Source organism: Macaca nemestrina, chromosome 17 (genome assembly GCF_043159975.1).
Source record: "Macaca nemestrina isolate mMacNem1 chromosome 17, mMacNem.hap1, whole genome shotgun sequence".
Taxonomy (NCBI): Eukaryota; Metazoa; Chordata; class Mammalia; order Primates; family Cercopithecidae; genus Macaca; species Macaca nemestrina.
Window position 1 is genome coordinate 77,450,186 of NC_092141.1, and position 23,318 is coordinate 77,473,503.

A 23,318-nucleotide genomic window follows, 5' to 3' on the forward strand; every position below is an offset into this window, starting at 1 on the left:
ATATAATGGGAGCCATCTGTGTAACTTTAAAATTTTTAATAGCTACATTAAGAATTAAAAAACAAAGGTGAAATTAACTTTAATAATATTTTACCTAATGTATCAAAAATATCACTTCAATCTGGAATCAGTATAAACATTATTGAGATACTTTTTTGTATTGTGTTGAGTTCATTATTTACTTTAAACATACCATACAGCCCTTGAAGTATATACAATGTTACTACAACAGCTCCTAGACACTTGCATGTGTATTTTGCTTTTTTGTATCGTGTTGAATTCATTACGAATTTTAAGCACACAGCCCTAGAAATATATACAATGCTACTACAGCAGCCCCCAGCCAAACACTTGGATATGTGTCCTTGATGGGCTTTCTTTATTCAGTTAGAGACTTCATGTGTCTAAAACTGTACCCTGTCTCCCTTTTCTTCCTCCTGAGACAGATACTCTGATGGGGAAAAAAAAAAAAAAAAAAAAAAAAAAAAAATGGCTGAAAGAGTAAAGTCGCTTTTCCTCCGAATTTCCCCCATTAGTGCAGCTTGTACGGACAGCTGCGATTTCTTGTTAGGTCACAGGGCGTTTGTGGCAATCTGCACGCTCTGCATTTCTCCCCCTGTGAGGTCAGGAGTGATGGGCGAGGGGGGGGGGGGCACTTCAGGTTCTAGAAGGACCCGGGCAAAGTCCTTTCCCGTGCCTGGTTTCCACAGGGACGGTGTGGCCTGCACAGACGACAGCACGCCCGGCGGGGAGAGCGGCCGTGTCGGCCCAGCGGGGACTCGGCAGGGCTCAGGTTTCCCGGACCGGATGACTGACCTGAGCCCGGGGCCCGGACGGCGCTGACCGGGCACAGGATGCGCAGCACGGAGAGCGCATCCCGGGCATCCGCCCGCGCTCGGCCCCGCGGCGCAGCTGCTGCAGATCCGCGGGGGCAGCCACCTCCTCCGGGGGCTGGCAATGCCAGGACTCTCCCCGCCCCGGCCCGGAGCCCTCCCCTGCAGGGGCCGCGGGGCGGAGTCGCCCACCTGTCATCCGAGACGCCCCACGTGGGTCAGCCGGGGAGGGGGCGGAAAGGAGGGAGAAAAGGCAGAGGCGTCGGGGGAGGCCGGAGGGAGAGTGGGGTGGACAGAGGAGCGGAGGGACTAGAGGGAAGCTCACGCTAGCTGCGCGGAGAGGGAGCGAAGAGCAGGAGGAACAGAGGCGATCCAAGACACCCAGAGAGGGACAGGTAAGGAGGGGCAGGTGAGCAGGAAGGAGGAGAAAACCGGGCTAGGGAGAGTGCGGAAAGGAGAAGTGGCGGGCGTGAGAAAACTGCTGTGGATAAGGGACGAGTAAGATGGAATGAATGGCGGAAGGCGAAAGACTGCAGAGTGAGGGTCCTTCCAAGAGCGACGGGGGAGGAACTGGGGCTGTTGCGCCCTTAAGGTTGCTAAGGCGACGGCTCTGGCCAGAGCGAGGCGCATTGACGTCAGCAGCCGAACGCTGATTGGCTGCGGCCAGGCCGTTTCCGGTGGAGCTGTCGCCTAGCCGCTATCGCAGAGTGGAGCGGGGCTGGGAGCAAAGCGCTGAGGGAGCTCGGTACGCCGCCACCTCGCACCCGCAGCCTCGCGCCCGCCGCCGCCCGTCCCCAGGTGAGTGGGGTCAGTCGGGGGCTCAGGCTAGGTGAGCTTCGTCGCTTCGCCGCCCGTTTGGGGGAGCTGGACCGATCCAAGATGGCGTCACGGGGAGCGACCTGCGGGGGGGACGGCCGCACCCCCCTGCCCCTCCCCGACCCGGCGGGCGCCTCCCCTCAGGCCTCACGCCCCCAGCTCCGAGTCTGCATCCCCAAGGCCATCTGGGCGTCCGCTTTGGTACGGGGCTTCCCAGCCGCCCAGCTCCCGCGCGCTGCCCCCACCCCACGGCGCTTGGAGCCCTGGGCCCTCCGCGGCCCTCCCCGGCCGCTTTCGCCCCCGCGCGCCGCGGCCTCCTCGCTCACCCTCCCCCATTTCCTGAAGGACAACGGCTCTATTTTGCTGGGGTCCGCCATCGTTTTGTCCGCCGGTCCTGGCTCTTCTTGTAAGCCGGCAGTTTTCCTCTCCACTCTAACGACTCCTAGTCATTGCTAGCAGTAGCCTTTCCTCTCCGTAGCGAGGTGATCTTTCCCCTAGCACGACGGTCTTAGTCGGGCTCCTGAATTTCCTTTTGTCCCCCTTCACCTCCTTCCGTTTCCCGATTTTTCTGCCTAAGACGTCCTCGCCACCACTGTGGCCTTCCGACTGGCGTAGCTTGAAGTCTCGGCTTCCCTTCTTCGTTTTGTGGTCATGACCGTGGCCTACGTGAAGTGAAGGGCATTTTTCTGCCCTTCCTCTAGAAAATACACGGTACCTATTAACCCCTTCAGGTCAGAGCCTGTGGTGACGACCGTCTTACTCCTTGAGAGAGTCCCAAGAGATCCGTCTTTTCAGCAGAGCAAGGAAAGCAAACACTTCCTCAAGATGACCCCAGGGAAGCCGTAACTTGGCAGGTCTAAGGGGGTGCGGTCTGAATCAGGAACAGTTTCTCAAAGTGTTTTTATTTATTTCCCAGAATGTAATCCTTTCGAAGCAATTTTGTCACAACTGCATTTTCAAAAGAATGAATCTGGGTATAGAGACAATGCAGCGAGTGTTTTAAAGCAGTTAAATAATTGTGTGTGGGGAGGGAAGGCTAGGTTGTTGGGCTTTTACAAATAAGTACACATAGAGAATCCAGGTAACTCTATTAAAAATATTAAGACTGTGAAATCTGGTTATTCAGGGATTTACATGGTGACTGCATTAATCTTGGGACATTTCTGTTCGTATACTGGCTATCTTTTTGGTTTTTGTAATACATTAGTTGTTTCAAACAAAAGCACAGTTTCACGCGTTAGGCCCAGTTCTCTCATCTCTACCAGCCAAAGACCTGATCTTAGAATGATCGGTTGAATGTTCTTGAAATATGACTGTGTTTTGAAGCATGAAAGATCTGATTTATGATTGTTCTTGGTGGTCTTGAAGTATTACTTGAAATGCAGACAATTCTGCTGAAGTGGATTTTCAGTTCATAGGATTGCCTGACCTGGAGAAGTGGCGTGTATAAATCCTAATTTTTTTTTTTGTTGCCTGTTTATTTCTAAAGTAGCAGCATGATTCTTTTTCCATGGCTTCTAATTTATGTGCTTGTCTTGGAGCCACAAATTTTCTAATAGTTTGTTAATTAGTCTACTTGTTATTGACCTTTATGGTGAAAGTTGTCAAGACAAAATGACTGACAGTGTAGCACTTTAGAATAGCTCTTTACTCTGGTATTTCTTTCTATAAATTCTTTTAAATGTACAGTTTCATCTCAGTAGTTTACAATGCATTATAATTGGAAAAGTCTGATTAGTATTGAATTCAGTTGCTGAGTGGAGGGGACCACACTCTTGTCTTCTACTCTTAAGTGCTTAGTAATTAGGAGTTGGAAGAAAAACAATATATGACCCTGTTGTTAAGTTACTAAATTTTTAATTCCAGGGTAGGGTTAGCTGCTCGTTATTATCTCTGTTTGCTTTACTTTACATAAAGGTACCATAATTTGAATCCTCTAAAATCCATTAAATGCAATTTATCCGTTAAATGTAATCCATTAAATGCAATTTATCTATTGATTCTTCATGCAAGTTTGAAACTTAAGTGTTTTAACATTCACCTGTCCAGATGAAGAAAATATTTTGACAATTTTCTATCCAAATGTTTTACAGTTTACGTGGTAAGGATTCTTCCCTCCCCCAACTTAGGATTTTCCTTCTTTTACCAGTAGTGTATTATCATTTAGGGGTGGAATCTGGCAAACGATTCTGGAATAATAAAAGGTTGCTTTTAAAACTCACCTGAATTTTCTTGCGTGTTTTTAAAAATTTTGATTACGCTAGTAGTTGGCTAATCAAATCCTCACTCCAGTGGTTTGCTCTGTGACATTAGGACACTCCCATGGGATAGAAGTTACGTGTAGGGAATGTCAGATGTTCTTCTTTGTGCTGACTTGCTTTCACTTAGAGTTGACTTGTGTGCCCTGGTAATTCTCTGTCCTGTTTACCGTTTACCTACTTCCCACGTCATCATGATTTCTTTTGCCAGGGAGAACTGAATGAAATTCCCTTAAGGGCCTGACTTCAGCACCTGCCTTTGTGGAGGATAGTGGCTCATACTTCCTCCCAGGAGCTGAAGTTATCGACTCACTGTTGCCTGCAAAGATCCTGCAGCAGGAACTAAATGAAACATTTACTTGGAATAATGCTATTTCTGTACATATTTTATTCCCTAGTCCCCACTTCCCTGTTTAAAAGCAAAATCTACTTAGAAAAAAATCCCTATGAATCAGTTGCCTAATGAATTTAGCAAGTTAAATGCCAGGTTGGCATTTTGCTTTATAGTTTATACAAAGCATATGTGTGTTTTTTTCTCGCAGAGAACCATGGAGTCTGGCAGTACTGCCGCCAGTGAGGAGGCACGCAGCCTTCGAGAATGTGAACTCTACGTCCAGAAGCATAACATTCAAGCACTGCTCAAAGATTCTATTGTGCAGTTGTGCACTGCTCGACCTGAGAGACCCATGGCATTCCTCAGGGAATACTTTGAGAGGTTGGAGAAGGTAAAAATAAATGTAGGGAGATGATGAGGTGATTATGACAGTTGTTAAATTTAATAACTGGAATGTTACTAATTTGTATTTTTTGGAAGAAAAGGAATCTGACTAAATAAAAAGTCTAAAACAATTTCAAATAAATACAAGTAGGGCATTTGTAATAATTTAAAAATTCTTAATTAGTAGAATTTATCAGAAAATGAACCTGTATGCTAACTGTACTTGGCTAACAACGGGTTTACACACAATTCTTTGTGACTTTTTAAATTAGTGCGTAAAACTATAACAGATAAAACTGATCAGAAGTAGTATAGCAGTTCTATGAATAAGAAATTCTGTAGTACTTGAAGGCAGTTAATGCTTCCCCCTTTTTGAACAAAGCTAGTAAGTGTAATAAATCTTATCCCACTTTTAAAACTAGTGTAATGAAACATGAATCTAGCTTGTGATTGATATATCAGAAATTTTCAATTAGATTTAGTCTATTTTAGTGTAGAGTATATCTGATGAATTACTGTAGAGTAGAGATACTGAGATTGATGGTCCTCAAACATTTTACTCCATATTATTGTCAGGACTTGTTGCCCCTTGAAAAAAATTAATCCAGTTTTTCTTTTTTGCTCTTCCTCTTTGCATGTAGGTCATTGTGACTTACATACATGGCGTATGTTTTTCTAAGCAAAGTGATAATTTTACATCAGGGATAATTGAAACAAATGAATGCTTCAATTGAATGCTTCAATTCATCTCCCTCAAGAAATGATGAATGCGAAAGTCTAGATCACCAAATATTTTCAATAGTGTATGTGATTTGCCTCTGTAAATCAGTGAGAGAAACTTACAGATTTTCTCTTGCATGTGGAAGTTATGAGGTGGTTCATAATGATTATGGATCAATTGAGGGACATTTCTTTGGTATATAATTATCTAATTGTATAATAGAAATAATTTGCGTTATTTTCCATTGGTTTTTATTCATCAGCATAGGTTATTAGTTTCTTATAATCAGCATAGGTTATTAGTAAAAGAATCTGTACTAAGCTTTAAAAAGTATTTGGGTAGCTCAATGATAAGGTATTTCCTATTTTCTTTAAAAACTGATTGTTAAAATTTGTATTTAGTACCATGATCAGAATAATTAAAAAAAAAAAACAAACACCTAGTCACTGTGAATGTTGCTTTGCCGTCTTGAAATTATAGTGGATATTCTGGCTTTCTCTTATTTATGCAATTTCCAAATCGTGGAAGTATTATAGAGCCAGGCCATAGATGTACCTTGTTTTGAAGTCAAGTGCGTTCCTGGAGATCCGGTTTTGAAATGGGTCACTGTAAGGTGATCCCTCTTCTTTGGACATCAATAGAAACCATCAAATGAGGGGATTAACTTGGTGAGACATTAAGTGTGTATCTTTTTATAGGGAGTGTTGAATGTGTGATGCTAGTTTCAAAGCTTGTAGTTGCCACAGTACTGTTTAAGGACTAACAAAGGTGGAAAGCAGTGAATAATTATTAAAATGGTTTCTTTGCAGATGGGATTTTAGATTTAATGTGTTTCAGCTTCTTTACCTTTTAATAATTAAAGTCACAGTTCAGCGTGGTTTTTACTATAATTCAGGGGTCTTTGTTCACATGTATACATTCCTTCCAGGGTTGAATATAGATACCTGGATCTTTAAGTAACTAGATTTTCAACTTTTTAGTGGGTCAGTGTTCTGTGTATTAGGTGTTAATTTGTATGTTAGTCTATTAGTCCGTTCTCATGCTGCTAATAAAGACATACTGAGACTGGGTAATTCATAAAGGAAAGAGGTTTAATTGACTCACAATTCGGCATGGCTGGGGAGGCCTCAGGAAACTTATAATCATGGCAGAAGGGGAAGCAAACCCATCCTCTTCACATGGCAGCAGCAAGGAGAAGTACAGAGCAAAATGGGAAAAGTCCCTTATAAAACCATCAGCTATTGTGAAGACTCACTATCACGAAAACAGCATGAGGGTAACCCCCCCGCCATGATTAAATTATCTCCCACCGGTTCCTCTCAGGACCCATAGGGATTATGGGAACTACAAGATGAGATTTGGGTGTGGACACAGCCAAACAATATCATTCCACCCCTGGCCACTCCCAAATCTCATGTTTTCACATTTTGAAACAAAGTCATGCCTTTCCAACAGTCCCTCAAAGTCTTGATTCATTCCAGTATTAACTCAAAAGTTAAAGCCCAAAGTCTCATCTGAGGCAAGGCAAGTCCCTTCCACCTATGAGCCTGTAAAATCAGAAGCAAGTTAGTTACTTCCTAGGGGCATTGGGTAGATACAGCCTTTCCAAATGGGAGAACTTGGTCAAAACAAAGGGACTATAGACCCCGTGCAAATCCGAAATCCAACGAGGCAGTAATTAAATCTTAAAGTTCCAAAATGATCTCCTTTTACTCCATGTCTCACATTCAGGGCACACCGATGCAAGAGGTGGGCTCCCGTGGCCTTGGGCAGCTCTGCCTATGTGGCTTTGCAGGGTACAGCCCCTCTCCTGGCTGCTTCCATGGGCAGGCGTTGAGTGTCTGCTGCTTTTCCAGGTGCATGGTGCAATCTGTTGGTGGATCTACCATTCTGGAGTCTGGAGGATGGTGGCCGTCTTCTCATAGCTCCACTAGGCGGTGCCCCAGTGGGGACTCGGTGTGGGGGCTCCAAACAATCCTACATTTCCCTTCCTCACTGCCCTAGCAGAGGTTCTCCAGGAGGGCCACGCCCCTGCAGCAAACTTCTGTCTGGGCGTCCAGGCAATTCTGTACCTCTTCTGAAATCTAGGGGGAGGTTCCCAAACCTCAGTTCTTGACTTCTGTGCACCCACAGGCCCAGCACCACGTGTAAGCTACCAAGGTTTGGGGCTTGCACTCTCTGAAGTGATGACCAGAGCTGTACCTTGGCCTCTTTTAGCCAAGACTGGAGCTGAAGCAGCTGGAATGCAGGGTACCATGTCCTGAGGCTTCATAGTACAGGAGCCCCAGGGCATGGCCCAGGAAACCTTTTTCCCCTCCTAGGCCTCTGGGCCTATGATGGGAGGGGCTGTCCTGAAGGTCTGTGACATGCCTGGAGACATTTTCCCCAACGTCTTGGTGATTAACATTTGGCTCCTTGTTATGTGAATTACTGCAGCAGGCTTGAATTTCTCCCCAAAAAATGGGGTTTTCTTTTCTATTGCTTTGTCAGGCTGCAAATTTTTCAAACTCTGCTTCCTCTTGAATGCTTTGCCGCTTGGAAATTTCTTCCACTAGATACCCTAGATCATCTCTGTCAAGTTCAAAGTTCCACAGATTTCTAGGGCGGGGCCAAAATGCTGCCAGTTTCTTTGCATAGCTAGAATCACCTTTACTCCAGTTCTTAACAAGTTCCTCATCTCTATCTGAGACCACCTCAGTCTGGACTTCATTGTCTATATCACTCTCAGCATTTTGGTCAAAGCCGTACAAGTCTCTAGGAAGTTCCAACCTTTCCCACATCTTCCTGTCTTCTGAGCCCTCCAAGTCTCTAGGAATTTCCAAACTTTCCCACATTTTCCTGTCTTAGCCCTCCAGACTGTTCCACCCTCTTCCTGTTACCCAGTTCCAAAGTTGCTTCTGCATTTTTGGGTATCCTTGTAGCAGCACGCCACCGTCTGTGGTACCAGTTTGCTGTATTAGTCTGTTCTCATGCTGCTAATAAAGACATACCCAAGACTGGGTAATTTATAAAGGAAAGTGGTTTGACTCACAGTTCCGCATGGCTGGGTAGGCCTCAGGAAACTACAATCATGGCAGAAGGGGAAGCAAACACATTTTTCTTCACATGGCAGCAGCAAGGGAAGGGTCAAGCAAAAGGGGGAAAAGCCCCTCAAAACCATCAGATCTCATGAGAGCTCACTATCACAAGAACAGCAGGGAGGTAACCACCCCTGTGATTAAATTACCTCCCACCAGGTACCTCCCACAACACATGGTGGATTATGGGAACTACAAGATGAGATTTGGGTGGGGATACAGCCAAACCATATCAGTCTGAAAATATAGTCATATACTCATCACCTTCTTCCTCACTACTGGGGGGTTGTGTTTCTGTTTCCTTCAACTACTCCATAAGAAATGTACCAAAAACTCTTGACAGTTGGTCTTTTGAAAGCTTCTGCATTTTAATTCAGTCATCCGGAATTTGAGTCTTCTTTTACTCTTGTATTTATTAGAACCTTAAATAAGAGGAACTAAAATAACTGTGACCTTGTGTCTGGTGTGTCAGGTACTGTGTGAAGCACTTTACGTACATACATACTCATTATTTCAAATGTATGAGGTAGGTGATTATCAGCATTTTACAGACATAGCAGTAAAACTGAGAGAAATTAAGTAATGTGGCTGTGGTCATAGGCTGTAGTCTGCTTTTGTTTGAGCAACATACAACCCCCAAATTTCACTGGTTACTACAACAGACCAGTCATGTGCAGTTCTTCTGGTATCAGCCTGTCTTGTGTTCTGACACCACATATCTTGTTTTGGGGCTGAGCAGAAGGAGCAGCCCTATATAGGGCATGCTGTTCTCAAAGCAGAGGGAGGGCAGAAGCTCAAGGTGGACAGAGCCAAACCACACAGGCAAGCATGGTATGGCATGTCCACTTACATTCCATGGCCAGAGCAAGTCCTGTAGCCAAGCCTTAAGTCAGTGGGGGTGGGAAGTATACTTTGCCCACAGGGAACAGTGACAGAAGCAGGGAGGGAACAAATAATCATGAAAACATAGTAAGTTAGTAATGGGGACAGAATTTGAACCTAAGAGTCAAGAAGATAGTGCAGAATTTAATGCAAAACCGAATGCAGAATTTGAACCTCAGAGTTAAGAACATAATTAACCACTGAGTAGACTGGGAGGTTTTTTCTAATTTTTAATTTTTTATTGATATATAACATTTGTATGTTTTTATGGAGTACATGTGATATTTTACATGCATAAAATGTGTAATGATCAAGTCAAGGTATTTAGGTTATTCATCACCTCACTTAAAGAGCTGAGGAGGAAGGAGACTGACAGCAGGATGACAACAGCAAGAGAAAAGATATAAAAATATATCATAGTATATACTAGAAAACTCATGATCTGAGTAATGGCTCTGAGTTGTCAGATTAGGTTATGTTCAGACTGCTGTTTTTAAAAGACTCACTAGACTCCATGAGACAATGCTGAAATCAAAATGCTTTTGTTACTTCACAATTAATCTTAAAAATTCAGTGAAGTAGAATATAGTCCCAAATGAAATGTTGTTTGTGAAATTCTTCCTGAAATTTTTGTGAAATGTCACTGACAAATTTGGGGGGAAGAATTTGTGTTTTCATTTATACTCTTAAACTGTGTGTGTGTGTGTGTTTAGTATTATTATTATTATTTTGAGATGGAGTCTTGCTCTGTCACCCAGGCTGAACTGTAGTGGCGCAGTCTCGGCTCACTGCAACCTCTGCCTCCTGGGTTGAAGTGATTCTCCTGCCTCAGCCTTCTGAGTAGCTGGGACTACAGGTGCCTGCCACCATGCCCGGCTAACTTTTGTATTTTTAGTAGAGATGGGGTTTCACCATAATGGCCAGTCTGGTCTTGAACTCCTGACCTTGTGATCTGCCTGCCTTAGCCTCCCAAAGTGCTGAGATTACAGGCGTGAGCCACCATGTGTGGCCTATTTTTTGAGACAGGATCTCACTCTATTGCCCAGGCCTGAGTACAGTGGTGGGATCATGGCTCACTGCAGTCTCTACTTTCCAGGCTCAGGTGATCCTCCTGCCTCAGCATCTCAAGTAGCTGGGACTACAGGCGCGTGTCACCACGCCCAACTAATTTTTATGTTTTTTTGTAGAGATGAGGTTTGACAATGTTGCCCAGGCGGGTCTCGAACTCCTGGACTCAAGTGATCTGCTCCCTTTGGCCTCCCAAAGTGTCGGGATTATAGGCCTGAAACATTGTACCCAGTCATGTACTCTTAAATTTTAAACTTGGGGGAGACTTGAGTTTATAGCCCTGTGTTAATATGAAATGAGAAACCCTTACTGGTTATTGGAAAAAGCAGAATTAACATGAAATGAGTTTTCTAAAAACCGTATTTTAAAAAGTAGTTTACATATTCACATATTTCAAAGTTGTGCAAGTACAAAAGGACATAATAATGAAAGGTCTCCCTCCCATGCCATTGCTTTTCTTGAATGCTGCCAATATTCTGGAGATTAATATGTGGACACTTACAGACAAATTTATATATAAAAGAGAAGTAATGGGTCAAATGAATGAGAAAGTAGAAGGTAACACATTTTTATTTTTTCCCTTTTACTTTAGTCATAACAACTAATTCTTTAGATCTGAGAGGAATTTGTTTTTAAGGCTCTAGATATGAAAAAAGAATGCTTAATAGTTTATCTTAGGTTTTATTTGAATTGGTCCAATAGGTAGTTTTAAAAACCTAGTAAACTCTTTTTGTCTTTTAACTTCAAGTTTAAACCTTGATTACAAAGAATGATCCTACCTCTGCTGGGAGAAGTATTATAGATAATGATCTTATTTAAATTCATGATTACCATCACATCATTTCATTATTTGTTTTTATCTGGGATCAAACTAGAATGTGAATTCCACAGGCTCAGGACCCTCTCCTATTTGTTTTTATATTCCTGTTGCCTAGCATAGGTCTTGGCATGGCAGATCCAGAAAATGGCTTATTGAGTTGATGAAGTAACTCGGTAATCTAGACATTCTTGGATCACTATGTTGGGCTTGAATTGTTTTTCCTGATAACATTTTGTTTGGCAGGAGGGTCACTTGCTATCTGCAGTAGCATCCAAAAAAACCCAATTTTCAGGATTTCGTCTTGCGGTGTGTTACTGTTGTGTGCATCACAGATCATTGTTGTCAAGACATTAATGAATATCTGATTTGTTACTCACATGTGAGTACTAATGGCTTGTACTAGTGGCTTTTGCCCGTTAATAAAGGATAGCGTCTGTTATCATCCGAGGTACATTCTCTTGAGAGTGTTTCTTTTTAAGTGTTACTCTCTATTTTTTTCCCCTTTTGGAATCGGTCTTTTCTTCTTAACTTACATTGTTAATGGAAGAAGAGATTGGAAGTGACTGAGATAGACTATCATTGGAACGCGAGAATGCCAGCTTTACATGCTGAAGGATCTCATTTTGCAAACTTGTAATTTCTTTCAGGAGGAGGCAAAACAGATTCAGAATCTGCAGAAAGCAGGCACTCGTACAGACTCAAGGGAGGATGAAATCTCTCCTCCTCCACCCAACCCAGTGGTTAAAGGTCGGAGGCGACGAGGTGCTATCAGCGCTGAGGTCTACACGGAGGAAGATGCCACATCATATGTTAGAAAGGTAGTTTTGATATTTGAACATCAGGGAGATGCTTTTGGGACCCATTTGGTGGTCATCTAGTCTCCTTTGATGAGTGAATCGTAAAATACAAAACGGGGTAGAACTTCATCCATCCTGTACAGTTCTTGGGTACTGGAAAACAGGTTGCTGTAATAGCATGCTGTCAGAGGAAATAACTAATAGTGATTATAAACCAGTGAATAATTGCATTTTGGGGTTTGTTATTTCCTTGCTGCTGTTGTTTTGCAGTAGAAGGAGGTGGGATTTTTTTCTTGAATCATGATGTCTGGTTTTTGCTATCCTGTTAAATGTTGTGACTTTTAACCTTTTATTCTACGAGCTTCATTTGTCCTATATTCTCTTCTTCCTCAGAGCCAGGCTGCTATTTTAATTATGCTGTTAACCTTAAATGGGAACAGAATTGTCGCACTTGAGGCTTATGAAACTAACAGATCACAGACTTTAAAATGACTAATTATTATAAAATGCTTAGTTTTGCCTCAGAATAATGACCTTGGTCAAGGTGTTTTGGTTTGTTTCTTTAGTTGTTAACTGGGAACCAGGTACCAGACTTTATATTTAGGCCTGGCTGTAGGCAAGGGGATTAATTAGTCAATATTTGTTGAGTAGTTTGTGGATCAAAGATAGTACAAGTGTGTTGTAGTGAAAATACTTAACTCGAAGCAGTCTTGTTTAAATACCATAATGTGGCTTGACATTTAATTGAAACACAGGTTGCAAACATGAAATGTTTTTGGTTTATGGAATTGTCATTTGACCTTCAATTCTTTTCTAGGTTATACCAAAAGATTACAAGACGATGGCTGCTTTAGCAAAAGCCATTGAGAAGAATGTGCTGTTTTCGCATCTTGATGATAATGAGAGAAGGTAGGAACAGGCTCTTTATTAACATTATTTTTCAAGTAAGGGTGTGATCCCAAATTATTTTCAACACGTGTTGCAAGTTTTAGAACTCTTGATGATTGTTCACCAGATGACAATCAGGGGTCTTTAATACTAAGCTTAATGTTTGAAACTCATGGAAGAGACATGTGAAATGTAACATGAGGCCTTCTCTCTCTCGCAGTGATATTTTTGATGCCATGTTTTCGGTCTCCTTTATCGCAGGAGAAACTGTGATTCAGCAAGGTAAGGGCTTCTGGAGCATGCAGTATTGTTACGGGAGAGGAGGCGAGACTGGAGGATTTTTTTGGTTTTGTTTTATTGAAGTTTGTTTTCCTTGATCCTACCACTTTTTTTTTTTTTCTGTTATGCTATTGGATTTTTCTGTTTCTTTTAAATTAAAATTTTCTGAGATGGACAGAACACTTTTTATTGGGAACTAATATTTTTGATACAGTTTTGTTTATAATTTAAAGGAAATGCCTATATTGTCTTATCTTGAATGTCATATAAAATTTCAGAAGCATATATATGTCTCATGTCCTTTATATTGATTATTAATCACTTTTAAAGTAAGAAATAAATGAAACACCTAAATTCTTCATTGTATAGCTCTGTCTATTAAGAAGGTTCTAGGACTTATATAGATTTCTTACTTTGCCTACATAGACTAACATGGATCTGACTTTTTGACTATTTTCCTGTTTTTATTTTCTTATTTATTCGTGACATTTTATGAATTGTTATATATTTCCATTTTGTGGCAGCCTGATAATTTGCTATTAACTATTTGAGTTGTTTCTAATGTCCTTGTTATAGATGCCATAGCAGTTAATAACTTTGTACACATATGCAGCTTTTAACAATTTTTTTCAGAGATGGTATTCACCGTGAGATGACTAAAAAAATTTTTGATTAATTCTGTGACTTTTAAAATATATTTTTGATTTTTTTCCCTGAAAGATTGTGTTACTTTGTAACACAGTCTTCTCTCACAGTACCACTATAAAATAAGTTTATTATTTTGTATTAATTTTGATAGTTTGTTTCTTTAGTTTGGAATATGCTTCTAACATTTTTACCCTCTTTTAGGTGATGAAGGGGATAACTTCTATGTGATTGATCAAGGAGAGACGGATGTAAGATTTACTCATATAAAAAATATGTTGATCTTAAAAGCCAATTTATTGATTGCTTCTGAGCAATAAGATTAGTGATTTTGAAGGATCATTACATCCCTTGTATGTCAGATTTTATTAATACCTTTTGCCAAGTATTTTCATGACACAGAGAAATTTTTTAAAGGTAATTTTCTGTTCAGAACTTTTGTTGGAGTGGTGGTTAAGAAGTGTGTGTAGCTGGGTGCGGTGACCCATGCCTATAATCCCAGCACTTTGGGAGATGGAGGCAAGAGGGTTGCTTGAGCCCAGGAGTTCAAGACCAGTCTGGGCAACAAAGTAAAACCTCACGTCTTTAAGGAAAAAAAAAAAAAAAAAAAAAAGATTCTAGACCCAGCCATTAGCTAGCAAACTTCATACAGCTTTCTTATTCACAGATGAAATGGGGACAATAATAGTATTGATCTTTTAGGATTATTAGAAAATTCAGTGACCTAATGCAAGTAAAATGATTAGCATAGTGCTCACCATGGTTCTCTAAGTATCCATGACTGGTATTAGTGCTTAGCCAACCTTTTCCCCTTACATCCTTACAGAGTGCTTTTTTGTTATCAGATAATTAAATCAAGTAAATTTTTGACACTCAATTTAACTCATCAGAAATCAGCTATTCTTCTCTATTGTGTACTGCAAACATAATATATTCTATTTTTTAAAACAAAGTTTAGGATTGTGACGTTTTTAAAAGGTTGAGGGTTTCTAACATTTATGTGTTTGTATCCAGAAAAAAAACTTTTTTGATGTCACTTGCACTTTAGGTCTATGTCAACAATGAATGGGCAACCAGTGTTGGGGAAGGAGGGAGCTTTGGAGAACTTGCTTTGATTTATGGAACACCTAGAGCAGCCACTGTCAAAGCAAAGACAAATGTGAAATTGTGGGGCATCGACCGAGACAGCTATCGAAGAATCCTCATGGTAAGAGACCATGCTATTTGAGAGTGTGATTTAGAATTCTCATCTATGTAACTAATGTTTGAATATTACCAAATTAAAAAGAGAATCTTTCTTTCTTTTAATGAGCAAATATTAATGAGCAAATACTTTGCATTAAGCCCAGCTTAGCATTATTCATTATGCCATTTTAGGCAGTGAATTTTAGAACAAAACCTTGGGAAACAAGATCTGGTATATTTTTGCTGATCATCTCATTTTGGGAAATCTATCCATTTGCCGGTAGGCACATCTTAATTTACCTGATTATACCCATTACAGCATGATAGGTGCTGCTTTTAAGTGCTTAAAGTTATTTGGGGCCATTCAGAAATAATCAGCTTCCCTAACCTCTGAAAGTGGATTATCAGTAATGCATATGTATGTCATGTCCCCTCTAGTTAAAGGAATAAACAAAAACTAAAACCATTGGAACAGTCTGGTGATACAGTCAGATTTTTTGAGAACCTCGTGATAAATTTATAGGATAGCTTTGGATGTTTAAGTCCCAGTCAGTGCATTGGTCATTTTCAGTGGTTTTCTTAAATTTGTGCAGTGTCCATCTGACCATTTGAAAATGTACAGTCTGATGTACTTTGAACTTTTTCTGCATTTGGGATATATGGATAGATGAGATTAGATTGTCTTGTCGTTTGTAGCAACATCGAAAGAGCCGGAGGCCATTTTTCTAAGCAAAATAACACAGGAACAGAAAACCAAACTGCATGTTCTCGCTTATAACTGGGCGCTAAACAATGAGAACACATGGATACTAGAAGGGGAACAACAAACACTGGGGCCTACTTGAGGTTGGAGGGTGGGAAGAGGGAGAGGATCAGGAAAAATAACTGTTGTGTACTTTGCTTATTACCTGGGCCACAAAATTATATGAACATCACACCCCTGTGACACCCAGTTTACCTATATAACCTGCACATGTGTCCCTGAACCTTAAAAAAACACAAACGCTTATGGCAAAGATAAGTCTAAATTTTAGAAAGATTGGTTTTGAAGTGATATGACAGTCTACTGGAGAAGAAATTGACCATACAGTCAGTTCTGCATTTCCTCTGCAGGAATACTATTAGTAAAAGGAAACGTAGAATGTTTACAGCTTTATCTCATTGCCAAAGAAGGAAGAGTTAGGACCTGGAACTATTGGTTTGAAATAAAATATTTTACTTTCTCATAGTGGGCCTGAAAGGAAATTAGGGCCTCACAATGCATTGGCTCTGTGGATGGGAATTAGGAACTGTAGATATGGGGTGAAATATCTATGTAGCTGGTTAGGGGAGGGTATGGTCCTTTCTTATGGAATAAAGACATGTCAGTTGTATAGGTGAGAAGCCAAAACTAATGGAGGAATCCGCATGTAAATATCAGCATTGAACAGGAAGAACACTAGGATTATTGGGTTGTAAATGAAGACCTAGATCACTTTTGTGAGAAAATATTTTCAGAGATAAATTGGGTTGGCAGTGGCGCAAAATCACTTTGAGAGTAAACATGGAAATTGGGCATGGTATAAAGTGTGTGGAAAAATATCTTGAGTGATAGGCTCAGGTATAAACCGGTATTTCGACTGTATTTGGAAGTTGGGAAATGCTTTGTGAAATATGTCAACATACTGGTTACAAATGCTAGGAATTGGGCATAATATTGGCAGAAAATAAAAATCACAAGAAATGTCATTCATTAACTGTAAAATAAAGATGAATTAGTTAAAATTAAACTTTCTTCATTAAAAAAAAGCAGCAAGAAGCTTTGACTTTCTGGTTTTAAAATTTATTTGAAACTTAATATTTATTATTCCATAGCATTATATGGTGATAATTACACGTCTTGGGGATATCACTTTTGTTATTTTTATTTTTAGGGAAGCACACTGAGAAAGCGGAAGATGTATGAGGAATTCCTCAGTAAAGTCTCTATTCTAGGTGAGTTGTGAAGTGTGTTGACTTTGCTAGTATATGAGATACCCCTGAATTAGAATTGGTTGGACTTGGGAAAAGCCTTCTGAAAGTATCATTGCTACTCATTCCCCCTGAAAAGACAGAAGGGCTGAAAGTCCTTCTGACTGTGGACATTCACAGTTATTTCCTCTGTGACTTCTGTCTCTCTTGTTCCATCATTGAGTTGATTGGTTCAGAAAAGTGAGTACTTCCAAGAATGCATTTCCTCTGTGGAAAGATTAGGTATCATTTGCTGGCATCCTCTGCAAACATGCCAAAAGTTTGTTGAAATTTAGAGTAAAGCAGATTAATTGAAGATATTCTTTTGTGCATTTTGTTATGTGGACTTGGAGATGTTAGAACCTGTTCTTCACGAAGGGGGAATGGGGATTTTTATAAGGTAACAGGCTTTGGCCATTGTTTATTGCAGTGAATTTTTCGCCCCCTATTTGTCTTTTTTTTGAATTGGTTACATTTGCTTTGTGTTTTGGATCGTAGTTTGGCCTTTGGGAATAAAAGTTATTTTCTAGTTCTTGTTTCATAAAGTAAACCAAAGATTTAAGTAGATTAAATTATTTCTACGAAACTTTGGAATGATATGGGTGGGGATACTATGACTTTTGAGTATTGTAGTTGTAGGTTTGATATGCATTGATGGCAATCTTCAGGAATACTTAAGGATTACATTTTCTTATTCCCTTGCCATTGGGTACAGTTGGTATAAGTTAACCTAGCCACTGGGCTACTGAAGGTAAGGATCTAAGGGCAATCTGCAGGCAGTACGAGAATCCTGCTCAGACTAGAGGTAATTGAAGACAGGTACCGTGTTTAATCTGAGACACTACTAGAATGTTGAATGGGCATGGCTATTTGGTTGAATCTCTTTATACTTTCTTTTTACCTTTATAACAGCACCAAATAATACAGAGGAATTATGTTGATTCTTGTCTTTCAGAGTCTCTGGACAAGTGGGAACGTCTTACGGTAGCTGATGCATTGGAACCAGTGCAGTTTGAAGATGGGCAGAAGATTGTGGTGCAGGGAGAACCAGGGGATGAGTTCTTCATTATTTTAGAGGTAAAGAACTCGGAATTTGATACTTTGAAAAGTTGTACACTCTAAGAGGGAAAGAGTGGGCTAATTCTGAACTATAGCTTTAGTTTTTAAGAATATCTGACAATTGTATTTTAAAATTATCTTTTACTTTGAAATGCTGTTGTTTGGTTTTCTGCCAGGTCACTACATTTTTAAATGAGTTTGAGTCAGAATTCTTGAAGGGCCATAGACATGAATAGCCAAATTCTAAAAACCATTTAACATAACAAACTGATGATTCTGCACTATCCTTGTTAAAATGCAAGTGTTTGGGCTATCTGGCAAATAAAGATGAAAGGTAATTATTTAAATTTGAAAAATTACTGTGTTTGTGTATCTCCACATTCCATGGGAATGTATAGCAGATACTCTTGCTTGCCAAGCAGATCCAAATGGCAGATTTTTATGAATGTGGCTCCATAGTTGCTAATTGATTTTATTTAAATCAGGAGTCAGGAGACTGTAAAGGGCCAGGTGGTAAGTAAGTGAAGCTTTGTGGACCATAGGGTTTCATTCGCAAAGACTCAACTCTTGTCATAGTGCAAAAGCAGCCGCAAATAATGTGTAAATGAATGTGTGCGGTATTCCAGTAAAGTTTTATTTGCGAAAGAGACGGTGAGCTTGGATTTAGCCCTTCATCTACAGTTTGCTAACCCAGGTCTGCCCCCTTTAAGCACCTTAGCTTTGTAAGAAGAACCTCGCTAGCAGGAGATGCTGGTAAATAGAAATTAAAGATCATGTGGTGACTAATTTTAAAGTCATCTTTTATCATATGCACATATTTGCAAGGTAGCTAAAATTGCATAGGACGTTTAAGATGCCACCCTGGGTTTGAGAGTGTGTGTTTGTTGAGCTTTTTGGTGATTTTATTATAGGGGTCAGCTGCTGTGCTACAACGTCGGTCAGAAAATGAAGAATTTGTTGAAGTGGGAAGATTGGGGCCTTCTGATTATTTTGGTATGTATGAATTCCCTCACAATAAATACATGGTTTCTTTAAGTCACCTCTCAGTGAGATATTGTAGTCTTCCATAATTTTGTCTTCTGAATTTTATTTTCTAATTGCAGTCTTTTTTGGCTCAGAGAGATGGTGTGAGATTTTGGTCTTTACATTTAATGAAATTACTGATTGTCTCATATCTATTGTCTTCTTTCGCAGAAGTGCACTGCTTTAAGGAAATGTTTTTCATAGAAGTTAGCCTGTTCTTACACGTCTTCTTTTCCTTTCTCCAGGTGAAATTGCACTACTGATGAATCGTCCTCGTGCTGCCACAGTCGTTGCTCGTGGCCCCTTGAAGTGCGTTAAGCTGGACCGACCTAGATTTGAACGTGTTCTTGGCCCGTGCTCAGACATCCTCAAACGAAACATCCAGCAGTACAACAGTTTTGTGTCACTGTCTGTCTGAAATCTGCCTCCTGTGCCTCCCTTTTCTCCTCTCCCCAATCCATGCTTCACTCATGCAGACTGCTTTATTTTCCCTACTTGCAGCGCCGAGTGGCCACTGGCATCGCAGCTTCCTGTCTGTTTATATATTGAAAGTTGCTTTTATTGCACCATTTTCAATTTGGAGCATTAACTGAATGCTCATACACAGTTAAATAAATAGAAAGAGTTCTATGGAGACTTTGCTGTTACTGCTTCTCTTTGTGCAGTGTTAGTATTCACCCTGGGCAGTGAGTGCCATGCTTTTTGGTGAGGGCAGATCCCAGCACCTATTGAATTACTGTAGAGTAATGATGTAACAGTGCAAGATTTTTTTTTTAAGTGACATAATTTTCCAGTTCTAAGCATATTTAGACCGTGGCCATATATGCTGTATTTCTTTGTAGAATAAATGGTTTCTCATCATGCTCTAAAGATTAGGGAAAATGGATATAGAAAATCTTAATATAGTAGAAAGACATCTGCCTGTGATTAAACTAGTTTAAGGGTGGAAAAATGCCCATTTTTGCTAATTATCAATGGGATATGATTGGTTCAATTTTTTTTTTCCAGAATTTTTGTTTGCCAAGCTAATCTGCCTGGTTTTTTATATCTTGTTATTAATGTTTCTTCTCCAATTCTGAAATACTTTTAAGTGTGGCTATCTATACCTGCCTTTTAAGTTTGAAACTAACTCATAGACTACAAATATTGGTTAGTATTTAACTACATCTGCCTCGGCTCACAAATTCTGATTAGACCTTTATCCAGCTAGTGCCAAATAATTGATCAGATGCTGAATTGAGAATAAGAATTGGAGTTCTGCAATCTTGGTTGTTAATTTAGAGCTTTTGGTTAAATTATGTCCTTCAGCTGACTCCAGTATAATCTCCTCTGCTTATTAAACTGATTCCAGGAGATTGGATTTGCTATGACTAGATACAGATGGAGCAAATGTCCTAACCGAGAAAAGAGGTGATGCTGCTAAAGGGAGAAATGGCAGGTGGACAAAGTTCAGTGTTGGGAATTTTCCCCGTGAGATTCACTGGGGCATGAGATTTTGGAAGAAGTTTTTTACTTTGGTTTAGTCTTTTTTTCCTTTTTATTTCAGAATTTCTGGTGGGTTGATGGTAGGGTATAATGTGTCTGTGTTGTTTCAAATTGGTCTAAAAGGCTGTCCTGCTGAAAGTCCTGCTTTCCTATCTAGCATTTATTTCTCTGGCAAACTTTTCTTTCTTTCCTTTCGTTTTTAAAGTAAACTTGTGTATTGAGTCTTAATTGTATTTCAGTATTTTCCAGCCTTACGTGTTACATTATTCCAATGATACCCAACAGTTTATTTTTATTATTTTTTTAAACAAACTTTCACAGTTCTGTAATGTAGGCACTTTTATTTTCGTTGTGATTTATATATAAGGTAATGTAGGGTTATATTTGGGAGTGACTGCAAGCATTTTTCCATCTGTGTGCAACGAACTGACTCTGATTATTGATCCCCTCTCCTGCCCTTTCCTAGGTAATTTAAATTGGTCATGGTAGATTTTTTTCATACATTTGAAAAACTTTTAGGTTGTTACCAAGTATGAAGTATAAATCTGGGGAAGAGGCTTTATGTGCATTTTAGGGTGGGTAAGAAAGCCACCTTGTTACAAATCTTTTAATTTCCAAAATAATCTATATTAAATGAGAGTTTTCTGATCTGTACTTTGTGTTTAGCTACCTTTTTATATTTAAAAAGTTAAAAATGAAAATTATGTTCTTACAAGCTTAAAGCTTGATTTGATCTTTGTTTAAATGCCAAAATGTACTTAAATGAGTTACTTAGAATGCCATAAAGTTGCAGTTTCATGTATGTATATAATCATGCTCATGTATATTTAGATACATATAATGCTTTCTAAGTGAATTTTACTCTTAAATCATTTGACTTGCTGTTTACTCCCTTCTGTAGTTTTTAATTAAAAAATTTAAAGATAAGTCTACATTAAACAATGATCACATCTAAAGCTTTATCTTTGTGTAATCTAAGTATATGTGAGAAATCAGAATTGGCATAATTTGTCTTAGTTGATATTCAAGGCTTTTAAAAGTCATTATTCCTGGGCTTGGTAAGTGAATTTATGAGATTTACTGCTGTAGAAAGTATAGATGGCCAAAGGACCGTTTTGTATTGCTTCCTGATTACCAGTCTGATTATACCATGTGTGCTAATATACTTTTTTTGTTATAGATTGTCTTAATGGTAGGTCAAGTAATAAAAAGAGATGAAATAATTTAAATTCTTAAATGGATCAGTTTTTCTTCCCTTTCTCTTTTCCGTCTTTCTCTCTCTGTCCTTCCCCTAAAGTCTACTCTGATGGGCAAAAATGAAAAGGGAAAGTGAATTATGGGATCAGTGTTTTGAAAGACAATGTTTATTTTCAGTGCTTTTCAGTTTGTCAGAGTGGATCTCAAAATCTTGCTTAAAGGGTAATTGAGATGTAGCAGATTTATTTACTTAGTCATGGAAGGAAAAAATTCAGTCAGAAGCTACAGATTTCCTTTTGATTGAAGATAGATTGGTTCTGTGGCCTTGGAACTTTCCCAGACTTAATGGGGAAACATCATCTCTGGATTAGCATACTCTTTGGTTTAAATTTAATACATAACGTTAATGCTACTTGGGATATTTTTATATTTTGCATAAAAAGCCTTATTTCTGATGCTGTTTCCTTAGGTTTCTGAGGAGTGAGATGATTAAGTTGTATTCATTAGTAGTGTGTTGGTATGTTTTCACATTCAGTGATGCTGGAGATATGTTGTATGTTAGAAGAGATTCTTAAATTTGTGCTGCTTTGAACATGTGTACCTTTTCTAGATTCAGTAATCCCTTCCCCACCATCCTCTGGATTTTGAAACCTTTAGAGTCACAATAGAATATAAATAAAGAAAATTTCTCTGGGTTGACAGTCATGGTTATAGTTGAAGTCTCTCTAAGCAGTGGCCCAAGTAGACGCTTTTTTTTTTGGTTTATTTTTTAATGATTTAAATACTGACATTTAAAAATTGAAGTAGCATGTCAGTTTTCTTAATACTATTTTATCTCCAACCACAAATAATAGCTGAACCTTTTGTACTTATGTTAGGCCCTGGCAGTGTATGTTTAGATGGGCTAAGACAACATCAAGAAGCAATGGCTAGATAACCATTTAATTTGTCCCCAAAGGTATGTTTTTATCTATCTATTTATCTATCTATCTATCTATCTATCTATCTATCTATCTATCTATCTATCTGTCTGTGTGTCTATCTATCTATCTATCTATCTATCTATCTATCTATCTATCTAAGATGGTGTCACTCTGTCACCCAGGCTGGAGTGAAGTGGCATGATCACTGCAGCCTCTCCACCTCCCAGATTCAAGTGATTCTTGTACCTCAGCCTCTGGAATAGCTGAGACTAGAGATGTGCGTCATCACTCCTAGCTAGATTTTTGTATTTTTAGTAGATAAGAGGTGGGGTTTTGCCATGTAGTCCACGTTGGTCTCGAACTCCTAAGTGCAGTCTGCTCACCTTGGCCTTCCAAAGTGCTAGCATTACAAGTATGAGCCACCGTGCCTGTCCCCCAAAGGTATTTATTAAAATAGCTATCAGTAAAGGCTGTAGCTATGTAAATTTAAATCTCTTCCTTCTTATGCTATGGGATTTTTACATAGAAAGCAGCATTGTTATGCACATGTACCACTAAAATTTGTTTCTTGACATAAGTTCAGAGCTGTGACTTCATCCTGACTACACCTAAAACCAAAACCACTGAGTGAGATTTTTTCATTTTGTGAAAGTTC

The 23,318-nt window shown here is 39.6% G+C and overlaps 1 protein-coding gene across 8 annotated transcripts; it reads left to right on the forward strand.

Annotated features, from left to right (window-relative positions):
• The first annotated feature begins 1,024 nt into the window (after positions 1-1,024).
• Positions 1,025-21,772, forward strand: LOC105469049 (protein kinase cAMP-dependent type I regulatory subunit alpha). Of its 8 annotated transcripts, none has more exons than XM_071083504.1 (11): positions 1,025-1,046; positions 4,450-4,632; positions 11,841-12,011; positions 12,808-12,899; positions 13,099-13,160; positions 14,007-14,053; positions 14,851-15,009; positions 16,901-16,961; positions 17,932-18,053; positions 18,947-19,028; positions 19,304-21,772. In XM_071083504.1, the coding sequence occupies exons 2-11, from the start codon at positions 4,456-4,458 to the stop codon at positions 19,474-19,476; spliced, it is 1,146 nt and encodes a 381-aa protein (XP_070939605.1). In that variant the 5' UTR covers positions 1,025-1,046; positions 4,450-4,455; the 3' UTR covers positions 19,477-21,772. The 8 variants fall into 8 exon arrangements, with proteins under 8 accessions (XP_070939605.1, XP_070939607.1, XP_011717918.2 ...); XM_071083506.1 differs by having other exon boundaries at positions 1,029-1,050; XM_011719616.3 differs by lacking the exon at positions 1,025-1,046 and adding an exon at positions 1,082-1,228.
• Positions 21,773-23,318: the final 1,546 nt, after the last annotated feature.

What these genes read in the sequence shown, in the direction of transcription:
- LOC105469049 (XM_071083504.1), top strand. Translation starts at nt 4,456, where the DNA reads ATGGAGTCTGGCAGTACTGCCGCCAGTGAGGAGGCACGCAGCCTTCGA. An exon ending in AGAAACTGTGATTCAGCAAG is followed by an intron (nt 13,161 to 14,006) that starts GTAAGGGCTTCT and finishes ACCCTCTTTTAG; the next exon opens with GTGATGAAGGGGATAACTTC. An exon ending in GGGGCCTTCTGATTATTTTG is followed by an intron (nt 19,029 to 19,303) that starts GTATGTATGAAT and finishes TCCTTTCTCCAG; the next exon opens with GTGAAATTGCACTACTGATG.